The 17,576-nt window shown below is 49.6% G+C and overlaps 1 protein-coding gene across 1 annotated transcript in view; it reads left to right on the top strand.

Moving 5' to 3' along the window:
- BICDL1 (BICD family like cargo adaptor 1) overlaps positions 1-17,576 on the top strand; it is an 80,891-nt gene extending 63,315 nt beyond the window's left edge. The window contains exons 5-9 of the mRNA XM_004379025.3: positions 1,937-2,116; positions 2,834-3,052; positions 10,634-10,764; positions 14,454-14,574; positions 17,415-17,576. Of these exons, the coding sequence (XP_004379082.1) occupies positions 1,937-2,116; positions 2,834-3,052; positions 10,634-10,764; positions 14,454-14,574; positions 17,415-17,576 (813 nt within the window). The remainder of the gene's footprint in view (positions 1-1,936; positions 2,117-2,833; positions 3,053-10,633; positions 10,765-14,453; positions 14,575-17,414) is intronic.

The following is a 17,576-nucleotide window of genomic DNA, read 5'->3' as shown; positions in this document are numbered from 1 at the left end:
CTGGGCCTCATCTTTACACTGTGAGGTATAACACAGCTCCCAATCTGGGCCTTAATCTTTACAATGTGAGGTATAACACAGCTCCTAGCCTGGGCCTCATATTTACACTGTGAGGTATGACACAGAAAGTGAGAGAAACTGATCTCCCCCTGGTTTCAGAAACTCTTGGTGTTATCCCGGTATTGTTCCAAACCCCAGCCCCAGCTCCTTTCTAAACTACCCTTTTACCCCTTTTTTTCATTAAAATATAACATATATATAGTAAAGCACAGAAATCTGAAGTGGACAGCCCATTGAATTTTTACAAATATATGCTCCAGGGCAACCATCACTCACATCAAGATACCGAATACTATCAGCACCCCAGACACTTGTCCTCCCCATCAATACCTGGCCACTTCCTCCAAGGCAAGCCTCTATTCTGACTTTCATCTGTTCTATCTCAGTGAAAAGTGGGAACTTCTATACATGCAGTCATACATATACTTTTTCTGTCTGGTTTTTGGTCAGCATTATGCCTGTGAAATTCATACCAGGTTGTGGTATGTACTAGCAGTGTGTTCTTTTTCATTGCTGTAGAGTATTCCAGCATATGAATATGCCACAGTTTATTCAGTTTTTATTGGCATTTGGATTGTTTCCCATGCAAGGCTATTATGAATAATGCTGCTATGAACATCCTGTTTATGCTTTTGTGCACGTATGCTGTCATTTTTGTTGGGTCTACACCTAAGAGAAGGAACCCTGGTGGCACAGTGGTTAAGCACTCGGCTGCAAACTGAGAGGTCAGTGGTTCAAACCCACCAGCGACTCCTCGGGAGAAAGATGTGGCAGTCTGCTTCTGTAAAGATGATAGCCTTGGAAACCCTACGGGGCACTATGAGTCAGAATCAACTCCATAGCCATGAGTTTTAGGATAGATGTATATTTAACTTTATTAGATACTGCCAAACAGTCTTCCAAAGCAGTTGTATATTTTACACTGCCACTAGCATTGAGAGTCTTGTTATTTCCACGTCCTCAGTAACATTTGATATTATCAGCATTTATTTACTGTAGCCATTCTGATGAGAGTCTAATGGTATCTCACTGTATTTGCATGTGTGTGCTTAATTTTTATTATGAAGTTTCAAACAAACTCAAAAATAAAATAGTATAATGAAATGCATGTACTCCACTGCACAGTTCTAGAATCCCTCAATCCATGGCTGGTCCTGCCGCATCTACATTACAACCACTTCCTCCTCTCTCTTATCATTTTGAAGTAATACTGGAATTATTATCAGTTCATCTGTAAATAAAGAGTAGCTATAAAACATAAGGACTTAAAAAATAATCAGTATAATACTGTTGTAGCTACAAAATTAACATTATTTCCTTAATACCATCAAATATCCAGTGTCCAAATTTTTAGGTGTCAAGTGTCATGAATTTGCATTTTTGTTTGAATCAAGATACAAATTAAAATAGGTCCACACATTGCAGTTTATTGATAAATCTTTTAAGTTCTCTTTTAATCAATAAAAACCCATGGCCGTCGAGTCAATTCTGACTCAGAGACCCTATAGAACAGAGTAGAACTGCCCTGTAGGGTTTCCAAGGCTGTAAATCTTTATGGAAGCAGACAGCCACATCTTTCTCCCACAGAACTGGTGAGTTTGAACTGCCAACCTTTTAGTTAGCAGCCGAGTGCTTAATCACTTCACCACGAGTTCCTCCTTTTTTCTTTTTCTCTCTTGCAATTAGTGAAGAAACTGAGTTGTCTTATAGAGTTTCCCATAATCTGAGTTTTGCTGACTGCACTCCCTGATGGACACTTACGTTCCTCTGTATTATTCTGTAAATGGGTGGTTGGATCTAGAAACATGATCAGTTCAGGGTAGTTTTGTGTGTTTGTGTTTGGCATACCTGACTGCCATTTCCATCTCGTTGAAAGCTGCATCAAAGCCAGCTGGAGCTCCACGAGGTGCGGCTCTCCTGCCGGCAGCTGCAGGTGAAGGTGGAAGAACTCACTGAGGAGAGGAGTCTGCAGGGCTCTGCCACCACCAGCACATCCCTCCTGTCAGAGATAGAGCAGAGCATGGAGGCCGAGGAGCTGGAGCAGGAAAGAGAGCAGGTGCTGACACCCGTCACTCCACTTGTGAGATGGCCTGGGAATTCCCGGGCAGGGCCCTGGACTTATGAGCCCAGCAGCCCTCCATATCATCAGTGCCTGTTATTTCAGCTGCCAGCCTGGCGAGGGCCGTGGCCTACACCTGGGCAAGCCCTAGGCCTGCTGCCCAGAGCTGTCACAAGCAGGCCCTGATGAAGCATGCCCCTGGCCTTCCATTCTCACCACCCTGTACAAAAAGGCATTAAAAGCAGAATTGCCAGAGGACAGAGTGTCATAGGCACAGCCACATGCCATTTCCTGTGACCCCAGTGCCTCTTAGGAAATATTTGTTGACTAATGATCAGCCTCATAACTTCTTGTACTGACAAAGTTCTAAAATATTCATGATCCATCCTCTCCATCCAGCTGGCTTCTTTACATGCTACCCATAACTACTTACTCCCCTTATCATTTTCTGATTCCCACAAAAGTAACTGTGCTTATATGAAGAAATGTTTATATGGCAAGTGGGAGGGCCAGAGAACAGGGAAAGTAAGAACTGGGAGTCTGTATAGACATACTGGGCCCAAAACAAGTATCTGTTTCTTGGGACAGGTGATTTAAAACAAAACACAAAACTTTTTTCCCAGAACTGGTGTCCTGGGTTCAGACACGGGAAAAAGATGACCAGGTGGCAGTCTTGTTTAGAATCCAGTCAAGAGTTATTTCTTTCTGTAACAGCTGAGACTGCAGCTCTGGGAAGCCTACTGCCAGGTTCGCTATCTCTGCTCACACCTTCGAGGAAACGACAGTGCTGACTCAGCCGTCTCCACAGACTCCTCAATGGACGAGTCTTCAGAAACCTCATCCGCCAAGGACGTGCCAGCCGGCAGCTTGCGCACTGCCCTCAACGAGCTCAAGAGACTGATACAGAGCATTGTGGATGGCATGGAGCCCACGGTAAGAGGCCAGTCCAGAAGTTCCTTACCTCCCAGGTTCTGGCTAGGGGTAGGTTGAAACCAGCCCTGGAATTGGAGCCTTTGAAAATATCTGCAGGTATTTCTTCTGAGTGTTTACTTGTTTGAGAGCATTGAATACTTGTGATCATACAGGGGGGCTAGGTGCTGAGGAATGGAAGGCTCCAATATCCTCTTCCTGCAGCTACTGGGGTGCACAACTGGAGTCCTTAGAGTTTGTACAAGCAATAGGGGCTTCAAGGCCAAGAGATTTCCTTAGAAGCTTTAACTATAGGAACTTGTTCAGGTTAAAAACTGCAAGTTACTATTCATAGTCCATTGGCCCTGGTGGTGGGTGCTGGCTATGAATAGGCAAATGTAAAAGATTGGAAGCTTTGGCCAAAAGGATATAAGCACGTTACAGAAAGTTGAGTTCAACTGCAGGGGCCTTTTAGAACTCCAGCTGAGGGTCCTCCTGAGAAGGAGAGGACAGTTCAAGTGGGCATCCTGGGCAGAGTGACATTTCCTGCAGCTTCACAGCAGGTTTCTGCCCCATTTACTCTCCACCCACACTCCCAGCTCTTAGGCTATTATGTCTCTTCAGGTTTCATCTTTTACAGAATAGTTGTGTCTTTCTACCCATATGAGGTGAAGTAAGATGATAGAATGTTGTTCTTACCTGAGCATGCTGTGTTGATTTGTGGGATGTATCGCTGGGGTCCGTGGGAGCCAGCCTTTGTGGGGAAAGAGAACGGTCGGAGTGGACGTGTAGCTCATTGCAAACAGATTATTCCCCTTTCACAAGCACTGAAACAAGAATAAACGTCTAAAAAAGCAAGAAAATGGAAAATGTCTGGCTATTGTTTACAGACTGAAATTGAGCAAGAGACTCTTTCTCCCCTAATCTTCTTTCTTCCCTCTCTGTCTGTCTCCCCTTTTTTCTCTCTTCCCTCCCCCTCTATCATTTCCCATTATCGTCCTCCTCATCATCTTTCCATTCCCCTCACCAACCACCCCCACCCTCCACCTCTCCCGCTCTCCATCTCTCCCCATCTCCACCTCTCCCCCTCTCCATCTCTCCCCATCTCCACCTCCCTCCACTCCTTCCCCATCGGTCCCTGTCACCCTCATCATCTCTCTGGCTGGATCACATTCTCTTGCTGTCAGAGCTCCCGGAGAATTGATGATGACTCCTTAGAAGAACAGATAAGGCAGACCAGTGAGGACTCAAGAGCCTTAAGGGAACTCATGGAGGGAGAGAGGGGTAAACTGAGGCAAAGCCTAGAAGAGCTGCAGCAACTCCACAGTCAGGTGAGAACCCCCATCTTCAGCCCAGGGAAGGGAATGTGCACGCATCTGTGGGCCCTCCTGGGGCCCTGGTGAGTTTCCCTCTCCCATTTGAATTTGAGAGGTAACTTTCCTCTGACAACCCCCAGGGGACTGTGACCTAAAGTTGAGGTGAGCTGGGTATCTTCAAGAGAGGAAACCAATCCTCTGGTTTAGCCCAAAGTAAAATTGGCGGAGATAGGAATAGCTGGTCCTTGTCTTCTCCAGTGACACATTACCTTCCACAGAGCCAAGCCAGTCAGTGGATGCTGATGTTGAAAGAGGACACAGCTCCCAAAACACTTAGTGATGTTTCTTCCAGCAGCTGCTGAGCAGGAAGGTTGCAAACCAGTTAACAATTGCTCTTTGCAGGACTGCTCCCTCTTTATAAATGCTATCACCTCTGTTGGCCTGCTTTTCGGCTTTAGAAGAACTCAGTGCTGTTCCTGTGTTCCTTCTGTGTTGATCATGATTGCATCCTTGAGAACAGTGGAGAAGAACGTCTATAGTCTGATCTGAAAAGATATATAAGGGCTGAGGAGCAGCCCCACCCAGAAAGGAGCTTTTAGAATCCATTCTAGGAGATATAGAAAGGCGCTTCCTTTTGACTAGGGTCGTGTGTAGTCCCCTACTGCTGTGGGGGACACCACACAGGTAGCCTTTTAAACTCTGCCCCCACCCAGCCTGCCCGTTTTCCTTGTCTAAGGCTGTTCATCCCTTCCTGCTACATGACATTTCTCAGAGATGGGACTTAAGCCAGGCTATTACTTCAATCAGTCTTCCTTAAATTTAAGAGACTTTTCTAGAAATAAACTCCTGTCTTTTTATTTCTTTGGATCTTACCCATTAGTCTCCCTAATATTATCCTCTTCGAAAATAGGGGGAGACCCACCCACAGCCATGACTGTACTTCTCTTTCTGTGAGGGAGCAGGTAACAAGGACACAGGCTGTTTAAAGCTGTGGCTTGTTCCTGGCAAAGCCCCGGGAGTGGAGTAGGGCAGCCAGAGACAGTCTCGGTCCTAGAACCTGAGACCCCAGGTGGTAGTTGGCCGGGGTGGGGGGTGGTGGTTCTGACTCAGGGCTAAATCCCTTAAAACGAGAAGAATAAAACCAAAAGAAGGTTGAATCTACACGTTCTTGGATTAATAAAAATGTTACTAATTTTAAAGCCTATTTACGTTTCTGAGGGGTATTTCTGCTCATCAGCTCTTTGATATTGGCTGGTTTTTTCCATTTGTTTTTTGTTTCTCAGGATTATAAAATTGAAAGCTCACCAGAGGACAGTATTTCATTCAGAAACATAAGCAAAGCGTAGATTGCTGAGAGTCTGGTGTGGAGCTATTTAGGAAGCCATCTCCACCGGGAAAGTTTCCTTAAAAATTCAGCCAATAACTGGTTTAGGCCAGGTCCTGTGGATTCCCTTGCAAATAGTTCATCAAGGAGATGGATGCACTGAGGACCCACAGGGGGTGTAGAGCTGGGCTCCTCACTCGGGTCATCTCTCCCCAAATGCTCAGTCAAAGCTGAAAACCTCTCAGCCAAACCAGCTGGAGGGAGGAACACTGACACTCCGAGACAGTGGGTGGGATGCAGATTGAGGTCTAGAACGATGGTGGAAATGGCAGCAGTTACAGCGGACGTCAAGGTCTCCCTGCAGCATTGGTTGAGCACCCACTATGTGCCTGACACCGCACAAGACCTGAGAGGCACAAGGTGAAAATGACAGGGCCCCTGCACCCCGGACACTCAGTATCGGGAGGGGAGTCAGAACCATCTTTGTACCCTTTGAGGGGGCAGGGCCTAGACAAGGTTAGGTGGAACCAGGATTCCAGCAAACAGCTCTTAGACCAGGGTGGGAGGCGGAGTTGAGGCAAACATCATCCAAGGATCCAGTCTCCGAGCCCACTGCCTTCCTACCTGAGTGTGCGCTTTTCTCTCCTGGAAACTAGGCCAGAGGTAAAAGGTGTAGGGCCTGGGAGGTGATGAAACTAGCAACACCCGCCCCCTCAGAAGCCTCTGCAAATTTTTTAAAAGAGAGCTTGGGTTCAGTTTAACTGATAACTAGCTGTCTGAGGCAAAATCCATAGCCAGACCTGAAAGCTGGCCCAGCGCCATTCTCTTGCTGAGTTAGTGCACAAGTCCCCAACTCCATGCCCTCTGGAGGGCCCCCCACACCCTCTGTGTCACTGGCAAGGAGCTCCCCTCCCTCCATTCGCCACAGCTCTCCAGACTCCTGCTTACCTTGTCTGGTGAGGGCTGGGTATAGAGCAGCTTCCGCTGAGGCAGGGTGGATCTCTGGGTGATTTGTCTGTAGCAATATGAAAACCACTTACCTGTGAAGTCCCTCAGCCATTTCTCAAGCCAGTGAACCTAGTTGTAAGAGGCTTAGTGAGAAACAGTCCCAGCTCTGGTGTTTGAATCCTTTATGCTTGACTAGCTGCGTGCCAGATACTCCAGAAAGGGACTTAGAAGCACAGGAGAACTGATACTGGGAGCAGTCAAGGCCTTCACTAGTAAAACCTTGATAGCTCCTTCTCTCTAAAATCTCAGCATATTCTTCTTCCTCAGTTCTCCTAGCCACTGCCCTAGTTCTGATCTTCATTCTTTCACACCTGGATGTAGTAATTACTTCCCAACTCGCCTGCCTTCCCCCAGCCCACCAACTCTCCAGATGAATTGGATTGATCGTCTTGAAGCATAACTTGAAAACAGAACACCCTTCTAGTAAGTTCTGGGCAGGGCTTCAAACCGGTTGGTTCTGGTTTAAACCCCTGCCAAGAATTTGCATTTCCACCCCAGATATACTAAATCAGAATCTAAAATTTAACAAGATCCCCAGGTGATTCTTATGTATAACCTCCTGGGAGCTTGTTAGAGATGCACCTTAGAGGCCCTGGTTCTGGGCTGGCTTCCCATTAATCAATAATGAGAAGCCTCTGGCCTTCATGGCCACCACAGTCTGGTTGCATTCTCATTAGCCAGCCTTCTGTCCTCTCGTTTCCCACCTCACCTCCTTTGTGTTAGCAGCACAAACAAAGGCTGTGAAAGGGGATGGCACACCTGCCCATGCTTTTCCACACCTGGGCCTTGTCTCCAGCTCATCTCTCTGCCCGGAAGACCCTTCGTCCCAGCTGCACATAGCTCGACCCCATCGTCCTTCAAGTTCTCCATCGGTGTCACTTGCTTCACGAAACCCTCTTCGTTCCCTCTGTCATGGAGCATCCCTGGCTCAGCTTTGCTATAGTTACCCTCATTCACATTTCATCTTCCCAGTTAAACCCTAGATCCCTGAGGATAAGCTCAGGCCCCATTTGTCTTTGTCTCCTAAAGCAGCGAGCACGGGGCCTTGCCTAGAGTGGGCACCTAAATAATTGTTGAATGAGAGAGAGGATATATTCAGGATGTTTTCTTTGATGCTATTTAATTGTGGGGACACCCACTTTATTTGGGAAAAGTGGGTTTAGGATGGAAGTAACCCTAAATCAGTGTATAGATAAGCCAGACTGATCCTCAGAAGTTGGTCCTGCACAGACGGAGGAGGAGGAGTGGAGCAGACAGCCATTTGCCAGGCAGGCACTGGGCTCGGCCCTTGATAGTATGTATCTCATTTGATGTCTGCAACAGCCTCAGGAAGAATAATTATTTTTATTCCTGCTTTTTATGAAAGGTTTAAAAAAGATTAAGTCCCTCATCACTTCTCCTAAGGCAGAAGGCTGGTAAGCTGTACCTTTACCAGGCCAAAGTAAAAAGTTCTTCTGCAGTTTTATCTGGAGCATATTAAATATTGGCATTTCCTGCCTAGAATGTAGTCTCACCTGTTCCTTTCTCAGCTTGCACAACACCTGGCTGGCCCTCAGCTACCCTGAGGCCACATCAGGGCTCATTTGGTCTGAGGCGGGCTGTCTGTCTCCACCAGGTGCTTTCTGGGTCTTGCATCGTTCTGGCCTACCGGGCAGCAGAACCTGCAGTAAACAGGCGGAGGCAGCCTTCTTACCTGGGCCCTATGTGCCTCGGGGCTGGATGCATATGCAGGCACCGCCCCTGCTGACTTCTTACCCTGGTTTTCTACCCCGACCCACCTGCGCCTTCCCCACCACACCACAGAAGCTGCAGCTTCGGACTGTTCTCAGTACAGAGCACTGGCCCTGGTGTTCCCTACCAGTCTCCTGACAGTACAGAATCTCTTGTCAATGGTATGCGGTGTCCTCTGAACTCCTAGAGATGGCTGCTCCTCAGGGCCTGGCAACTCTGCTGTTTCAGTCTGGGGAGAGTCTAACGTGTCTCCGGGAAGCTTGATCTTCAGCCTTAGTCCTAAGCCTGTGCTTGGTACCATTCTATCTAAAGATGATTAGACCAGGCCTTCAAACCAGTTCATTCTGGTTCAGACCTCTGCTGAGAATTTGCATTTCTAACAAGTTCCTGGTCGACGCTAATACTACTGTTTAGGAATCAATTCTGAGAACCACTAGTAGAGCAGTGGTTCTCAAAGTTCATTTTATATATAAGGGTCACCTGGGGATCTTGTTAAACTGTAGATTGAGATTCAGTATATCTGAGGTGGAAATGCAAATTCTCAGCAAGGGTTTGAATCAGAATGAACTGGTTCGAAGTTCCAGATTGGACCTGGGACTTGAAGAGTGGGACTGAAAGGTGGCATCTGTGCCTTCTGAGAGGGAGGCAGACCTGTGTGGATGGATCCTCCCTGCTGGAAAAATGTCATACTATATGTAATATTTAACAAGAGGGCAGGGTCAGACAGCCTGACTCATGTTTGAACTTACCAACTGTGAGAAGAAGGGGCTCCAACCCTTCCAGTCATTCAATGGATTCTTAACAAAAGCTCTCCTGGGCAGGGTTTCTTTTTTATTTTTTATTGTGTAAACTTAGGTGAAAGTTTACAGCACAAATTAGTCTGTCATTCAAAAATTTATACACAAATTGTTTTGTGACACTGGTTGCAATCCCCACAATATATCAGCACTCCCCCCCTTTCCCTTTACACCACAGGTTCCCCATGTCCATTTGTCCAGGTTTCCTGTCCCTTTCTGCCTTCTCGCCTTTGCTTTTGGGCAAGGGTTGCCCATTTGGTCTTGACTGGGCAGGGTTTCTGATTGCAAGAAACAGAAACTTGCTCTACTTAAGCGGGAAGAGAATAGTGGAGTTCAATCTGGTAGCTCACAGAATTGACAGGAAGGCTGGAGAAGCAGGCTCCAAAAATAGGAAGGAGCCATGGGAAGTGGGGCAGCAGAAACAATCTGTGACCCCTGTAGGTGGTTTCCTCCTGGCCTGTGGCTTGGCGTTCCTGCCTCGAGATGTGACTGGCAAGTCTGCGTCACTTGCTCGTGCCCAGGCTGCCTGGGAAAGGAAATGTCTCCCTTCCTTTGGCTTCCTTTACAGGCCATGCTCTGCTCATACAACCAGAAATGCCTCAGAATAGGAAGGGATTTGGGATGATGAGTAGCCAGTAAATGACAGATGTCCAGTGCACAAGTGTTGGCATTAACCACTGCAATCAGATTGCACAAATGGATCTGACATGGCTCCTGTTGTGAGCTCATAGTGTAAAGGAGTTACTGTGCTGTGGGAAGGGATAAGCCCAGTCACCAAGGGAGCCACTAGGAGGGGCATCTGACTGCCAAAGGATGACTCCAGGTTGGGCATAAGGTCCTGAGTTGGCTGTGGTGCCAGTCACTGAAGCACAGACCACAGAAAAGGCAACAGATTTGAAGTGAAAGATGATAACATCATTATGTGGCTTTAACCTGGGGAGGTGAATGAAGAAGGAAGGAGAGCCAGGCTGCGCCAAGCGCTGTCAGAGAGCTGAGTGATGGGAACCAGGGCCACTTGAGACCATGTTGATAGCAGCTCTCCATGTTGAGTACAAGGTGGCTGGAAACAAAACTTGAGTCCCTTGCCAGAGCACTGAGGCATTTATGGCTGTCTTTCCTTAGTTACCCAGGAGTGCCTTGAAATGAAAGAGGTCGCATGGGGTGCTGGAGACAAAGAGGATCTGGCCTCGTTTCTGCAGGTTCAGGGCTGTGTTCCCCATTGTCCCGTTGCCACTGTGCTCACGCCTAGCATGGGGCACCCATTCTTCAGAAGAGACTTCCTGAAGCTCAGAGACTTCAGGCAAAGGAAACTACCCGCTGTCCCCACCCCCACCCCACATAGACACCCTGTGCCTGCTCGGGTTTTCTGGTTCCTTTTTCCCCGGCAGCAGTGATAGCATCACGCTCATTCTCCTTGGGCTCCTGTCAGGTGACGCTGCTGAGTGTGGAGATGACTGCCCTGAAAGAGGAGAGAGACCGACTCAGAGTGACATCTGAGGATAAGGAGCCAAAGGAACAGCTTCAGAAGGCCATCAGGGACCGGGATGAGGCCATTGCAAAGTGAGTGGGATCGCTTGTTTGATTTTATTTTTTAATTAAACAAGTAACATGTGAGTATACCTCAGTTGAAACAATTAAATCCTGCAGAAGAATACAGGGATGAAAAGTTAGAGGCTGCCTGCTGCCCCCCTCACCCCCAGTCCCATTCTTCTCCACAGACACACTCTTGAAAGTTGGGTGTGCATGTTTTGCAGATCTTTTTCCTGTGCGCACATAGGAGTATATGCAATATTGTTGTTGTTACGTGCTGTGGAGTTGATTTTGACTCATAGTGACCCCATGTGCCAGAGTAGAACTGCCCCATAGGGTTTTCTTGACTGTAATCTTTACGGGAGTGGATTGCCAGGTCTTTCTCCTGTGGAGCCGCTGGTGCGTCAAATCGACAACCTTTCGGTTAGCAGCGAAGCACTTAACCGTTTACACCACCAGAGCTCCTTATATGCAATATAGTTGTTGGTTTGTTTTGTTTTTTTAACATCAATAGGATGATATTCTATATGCCTTGCTTTTTTTTGCTTAATATATTTTAGAGAGCTTTCCATTTTGTTTATATATATATTTATAATATATAAAATATATGTTATAAATAATATATATAATTAGTGAATACTTGAATAGCAGTGTGATATAAGGTGTGGGAGGAAAGGGGGAATAAAGTGGTGTGGTGTGCTACAGTTAGGTAATAAAATGGTAAAATTAAGGCACTAATATTATGGAAGCCCATTGGAAATAAAAAGCAGAATAAAGTTACAAGTACAGGCTGGTTGGTCACCTACAGTCAGCTGGGAAAGCAGAAGAGAGATTTAGATTTGATGCAGCTATACTTGCAGGGACCAGCAGGAATCCCAAATCATGTCCCAGACCTTCCCCTAAGGCCTCAGAGGAAAAGGAATGACAGCTGAGGAAACAAATCAGGCACCCCTTGCCTGCTGGGGGTGGTGGGCGGGGGGAAAGGGGGTTGTGCTCGAGGCCCCAGCCCCCATGCAAACATGTCTGGTAGGATGAGCTAGGCCCAGCAAGTCAGGATTCTCTTCAACACTCAAGCCTAGGGCGCAGGAGAGAAGGAATAAGTTGTCCAGTCCCCCTCCCTTAAAAAAGTGGAACCTACCCACCAGGGTAAGGGAGAAGTCACCAAACCTACATGACACCTCGTAATGAGTGCCCTTGACGCTAGCAGAGGTGGCTGATCAGATCTGCAAATTCTCCTCTCCAGAAAGATGCTCCCAGTGGGGGGAACTCTGGAGTGAGGCCCCTGCTCTTCCTGGACCCCAATAGCATAGGCTGGCCCTGTGGGGAGACAGCTAGTGGTATCAGATCACTCCAGAAGGATAGTTCTTTTTGTGCTCCTTACAAATGAAATGAACTTGGTGTACAGTAATTGAGACAGCAGACTTCAGCAGTCATTTAAAGGGTAACCACACCCACATTTGTACAGGACTTCAGATTTTACAAGGTAGTTTCATGTCCATTATCTCAGGTTCTTGATACAGGCTGCACATTAAAATCATTCTGGGCTTCCCCAGAAGAATGCAGTCTGAATCTCGGGGGTTGGGGCTACTTTTTAAAAGCCTCCCCATCCACCCACATTCCTGATTCTAATGGGCAGTCAGGGATGAGACTCCCCCGAGAAAAATAGCTTCCTTCTCCGCAGTGAGCTGCAGGAACCGTAAGATGTACCTTAACCTATACAACAGATGAGCTTCAGAAAAGTAACATAATTCTGTCTCTTGCAGGTGAGAGGCCCTCACTAAAAGCAAAAACAAATGTGGGACTAGTAATCTGCCTCACAAAAATGAGACGATTACTCGTGGTTTCAATAAGGGTTTCTGCTAGCCCTTAGAAATATTCATGTTTCAAAATGTGATTAATACATTAATCAGCAGCTTCTGTAGCTTTGCTTTCGCTGTCTGGGGTTTCTCATGAATGACAAGCACTAAGATTCCTTAGTGAGCAGATGATCCCGAGGGTGGAGTCCGAGGCCAGGGTCTGGAGGTGGGCAACGCGGGCCCTGCCTCGGGGGAGCTCCCGAGAGGGAAGGGGGGACTCCCAGCGCCGAGGCGGGCCGCTGCTGGACCGCGCCCCTTTGGTCCCTTCGGCCCCTCTATCCCAGGGCGTTAGCACATTCCCGGGGCTGTGGCTGCTCTTCGCGCCACCTGCCGGGAGACGCCCGGAAGTGTTTGAGGCTGCAGCCGCCGCGAGGCGCTACGGAGTTTGTTCTGACGTTCTTTGGCTGCGGGGGCGACTGGGATGGGCGTCCATGGCAACTGGCGCCGCACGGTGATGCCGTTCTTCGCCGCCAGCCAATAGCAGCGGGCGTGACAGAGGCGGCCTGCGGCACCTGAGACCCCGACCCTCATTGGAGAGATCAGGTCCTATCGCCGCAGCCCGCGGCCGCAGTGCGGGCGGGGCGGAGGACGGCGCTGGGCGCTGCCTGAGGCGCCTGCTCCGGGAAGGGGGTGGGGGGGTGTCAGGGCAGGTGACTAATTGGTCGGTGGACAAGAGGCCACTGAGGACGTGCTAGTCATTGTGGTGGTCTGAGCGCTTTACAAACGGGGCCTACCTGCTCCTCCTTCCGGCTGCGCTTATGTTAGTGCAGTTGGCGTTCCCGAGGCGTCTGCAGGCGGGTCCTCTGGCTGTCCTCGGCCATGCAGGGGCAAGAGGGCACACTGGTCCCTGGGCCTGTGCATTGGGGACATTTTTGTTATCTTTGCTTTCAGACATGCAAGGTAGCGGTAGATGAAGGCAAGGGCTAATCAAACGCTTTGGCAGCCGGGCTACCAGTGCAGCCTCTTTAGTGGCCACCCAGGACCCTCCCACTTTATCCTAGCCCCACCCATGCCCCCGAAAATTTTTTTTGCGTTGAACAACTATGAGTTAGGAATGTTGGGGAAGACAAACACTAATACTTGTAACGTGTACAAAACATGAAAATACAACCGTGTGTGGGAGGGGCACCCCATCAATGATCATCACCCAGAGATACCAGTTAGACGTTTTTGTGTATGTCCTTCAAATATTTTGCAAAATTGATAACGTACTAGATCTTGTGTTTGGTGCTTTTCTCCCCTCAGCAATTCATGGTGAACATTTCCCCATTGTCAGTAAATATTCAGTGCCCTGGTTCTCACTGGTAACAGCGTTCCCTCCCATTATTTATTGAACTAATTCCCTAATTGTTGGATAGGATGATTAGCTAAGCTGTGAGGATCACCATTGTGTGGCTACCTTTGCACACGTCTGTATCTTTAAGGCAAATCCTGTAATGGGGGAATTGCTAGTCAAAAGGAATCCCTCCCCATAGCAGGAGGACAAACCCTCCCTTCCAGTGGGGACTGACCTGTTTGTTTCGGGGAAGCATTAGTACCTCCTTTGTGCTGTGTGAGGCCTTTGATCTCCTCTAGGTTCCAGTCCTGACTTAAGTATCCTTTTCTTTTAACCACGTTGAACCTCTGTGTCTTCATCCGTGAGATGGTGTTGACAAATAATCTCTTCACCTATGGTTTGGTTATGAAAATTGAGAGGATGTATGTGAAAGCATGTTGCACATTTTCTACAAGTAAAATCACAGTTACTGTTACAGTTCCATCGCTTTGTTATGAATTTGGGGTCAGGGCCTGCTCCCTCCTCCTTTGGACTCCAGATCCTCTGGGGCAAGGTCTCCATGCTCGCCCTGGCTTGTCTGATTTCAGGAAGAATGCTGTGGAGCTGGAACTCACCAAGTGCAGGATGGACATGATGGCTCTGAACAGCCAGCTGCTGGACGCCATTCAGCAGAAACTGAACCTCTCGCAGCAGCTTGAGGCTTGGCAGGTAAACAAGAGCACAGCCCAGGGGAGAGAAGATGAGGCTCCAGGGGGAGTCTCTGAGCCTCAGGCAGTGTGAAGAGAGGTTAACTGGAGGGTCCCATGCAACTGGTGAGCAGTGACCCCAGTCTTCAACCAGCAAAATCCAGAGCTCCCATTCGCCAGCGTCTGGAGAAGAATGTCAGAATGCTCTCAAGAGCAGCAAGCCCCAGACGACTGAGCTGAGGCCGATGTGGTCTCCAGATGTGGCACTGGGGCCTCCTCCTTCGCTGGTCTTCTCTGCTGTTTGAGTTAGAAAGAAACAGCTATTAACATGGAGGGCCCCGGAAGCCCCGGGATGGATGAGAGTTCACAGCTGGATGCAGTTCAGGAGCCCTCAGGCGGCCGGCAGCTGCTGCCCTGCCCTTCTCAAAGGCCATCTTCTCTTTTCCAAGAGCGCTGCCCAGGCGCAGGCCCTGGGGACAATGAGTCAGTGTGTTCACTCCAGGACCACCGTGGTCAGGGTTCAGCAGCTCCCCTCAGGGCTGGCACTGGGACTGGCCTTTTGTTGATGAGGTTGAGGTGGTAAAATTTCAGAATGAGTGTAACCAGTATTGTTTCTCCCCAAGAAAACCAAATGAGACAGGTGAAAAGCCACTTGGCAGCTTTACTGTGGGCAGGTTAGTAGTGCCTGTTCCGCCAAGGGCCCTGCCCTGGGTCCCCTGGCCCAGCCTGTGAAGCTGGCAGAGGTGCCCCGTGGAGTGCTGGTCCCTGGCCGCCCCGGCTCACCGCCCTGTTCTTCTCTCTTCTCTCCTGGCTGCAGTTTGCTTCCTCAGGGCTCTTTACTATCTGGCTCCTTTGGTTTCTGATCTAGTGGCCTTTCTCAGTTCCCGTATCAACAACTTTAGTTGTACACCCCTCCTGCCTTTGAGGTGAGACTGAGCCTGCATCCCATCCCACCATCGCTGTCCTGCCCCTGCCACCTCCCCTTGTGGCCACCATGTCTGTTCCGAGCCCGGCGTCATCTGTGCAGTGTGACGTGCCATTGAGCCCCAGCCTCCCCGCTCCTGTCACCATCACGCCCAGTGGGTGCCTCGTCAGCATGTGGCCAGTGCTCAGGCCTGCCACTGACCTGACCCCGTCCCAGAAATAGTGTTTTGTCCACAGAAGTAATGGCAGATGTGGGATTATGAGCAGCACATGCATGCGTGTGTGTGTGTGTGAAGCTTTAAAATTACATATTTCATGGGATCACCTTGATAAATTCGTTTGCTTAAAATGTAAAACGGCAGTTTGCAATGTGCCAGCGAAAACGTTGTCAGCTTTGAAAGGCTTTCTTTCCACAGGGCCCTTCACTATTCTTGTGCTGCACTTGACAACATCGGTCGTACTGAGCATGGCCCAGGTGCAGGCACTGGGCCTTAGATGCTGCCCGGGGTCCCTCAGCTGCAGGGGCCATGTTTTCTAGTTGTGTGGACCGGCCAGCACCTGCGTGTCAGATCTGAGGGGGGAGTGGAAAAGGGGATGGGAGGGAAGCAGAGTGTGAAGAGGAAGGATGGAGAGGACAGGGAGGCAGAGAGCAGGACACGAGGGAAGGAGGAAGTGAGAGGCGAGGGAGCAGGGCCACACTCACGGCCACCTGGTGACTTGCTCACAAAAGTCTCTGTTTCACACTGAAACGTTCAAAGACGTTTGAGTGACACCAGTGGTGGGACTTTGGGTGAGAACCTGGAGGTGACAGATATAGCTGCCCAGCTTCCTGCCCTCAAGTGAGGGGCTGCTCAGAGGCGCGGAGTCCTCTGCCCTGACTCAGGGAGCCCCACCCCCATGCAGGCCTCACCTGCGCCTGGGCAGAGCAGCTGATGGGACAGGTGTTAGCCAAAGACTGTCTTTTCACCAGGACGGCCCAGAGAGCCCACCTGGCTCAAGACTGGAGGACTCAGGCAGATGCTCACTGTGTTCACTGTTGATGTTAATCAGACAGGGCTGTTCATGTTTCTAAAGCAGAAGCCTCTGTTAGTGGCAGAACCCCTGTCTCAAATGGAGTCTTACACGGAATCAGAATCGAGCAACTAGAACGCAGAAAACAGAACTGCTTGGTGCAGAAGCCCCTCTGTGGAGTGAAACGTGACTGTTCTCTGAGATGGGGGAGGACATTTTCTAGGCAGTTTTAACACACTGGAGGGATGAAGCCAAAGGAAATAGCAGGACAACCCCCTGAAGATGGCACGCCCCATGGACTCTGCCACAAATCAAGCGCTGGGGGAGACTGAAGGAGTGTGGTGAGGGTGGGTGGGTGCAGCACCCAAGGAGCCTCCTGGTGCTTGCCTGCAGGGCACTGGGTATTAGTGGCTCAGACCAGAAATAACTCAAAGGGAAGAAAATGGCAGAAGCCCCTGGGCCAGGCCATCGGGCAGGAGAACTGGCCGGCTGAGGTCACCCTAGGTCGGGTGGGAGGCCAGAGGGCGAATGGGTGAGGGGTAGGGGCAGTGAAGGGAGCTACAGGCACCCAGCCAGCCCCAAGGGCCACAGGGGAGGATAAGCGAGAGAGGCAGGGATACTGCAGCTGTTCTCTGGGCCTCTAGGGACAGACAATCTGAGTGTCCACTGAGGGGGAGGTGGCAGAGAGAGGATGACACCAGCAAGGAGAACCAGCCTTTCCTTGAGGAGACTCTGGAGCCGTGGGCCCATCTGTCCCGTCCCTCCCACACCTCTCTGCTTTCGTTCCTGGTGGGCAGCCCCGGCTGCCACCCTCACTCATCTCACCTCATCCTCATCTCACATCGTTCCAGCACTTGACACCTCCCTGACCCCCGCCCCCAGCCCCAGGCCCGAGTCCCTGCTGAACCTGCAACTCTCCCCCTGCAGGACGACATGCACAGGGTCATTGACCGGCAGCTGATGGACAAGCATCTGAAGGAGCGGAGTCTGCCGGCGTCTTCCTTCTCCAGGGGCCACGGCACAGGGCGGGGGGATGAGCCCGGCGCTGCTGAAGGCAAACGGCTCTTCTCGTTCTTCAGAAAAATTTAA

Source organism: Trichechus manatus, unplaced genomic scaffold (assembly GCF_000243295.1).
Source record: "Trichechus manatus latirostris isolate Lorelei unplaced genomic scaffold, TriManLat1.0 scaffold00061, whole genome shotgun sequence".
In the NCBI taxonomy this organism is placed as follows: domain Eukaryota; kingdom Metazoa; phylum Chordata; class Mammalia; order Sirenia; family Trichechidae; genus Trichechus; species Trichechus manatus.
Note: the sequence above shows the minus strand (reverse complement) of the source record. Positions and strands in the feature narration are given on the sequence as shown.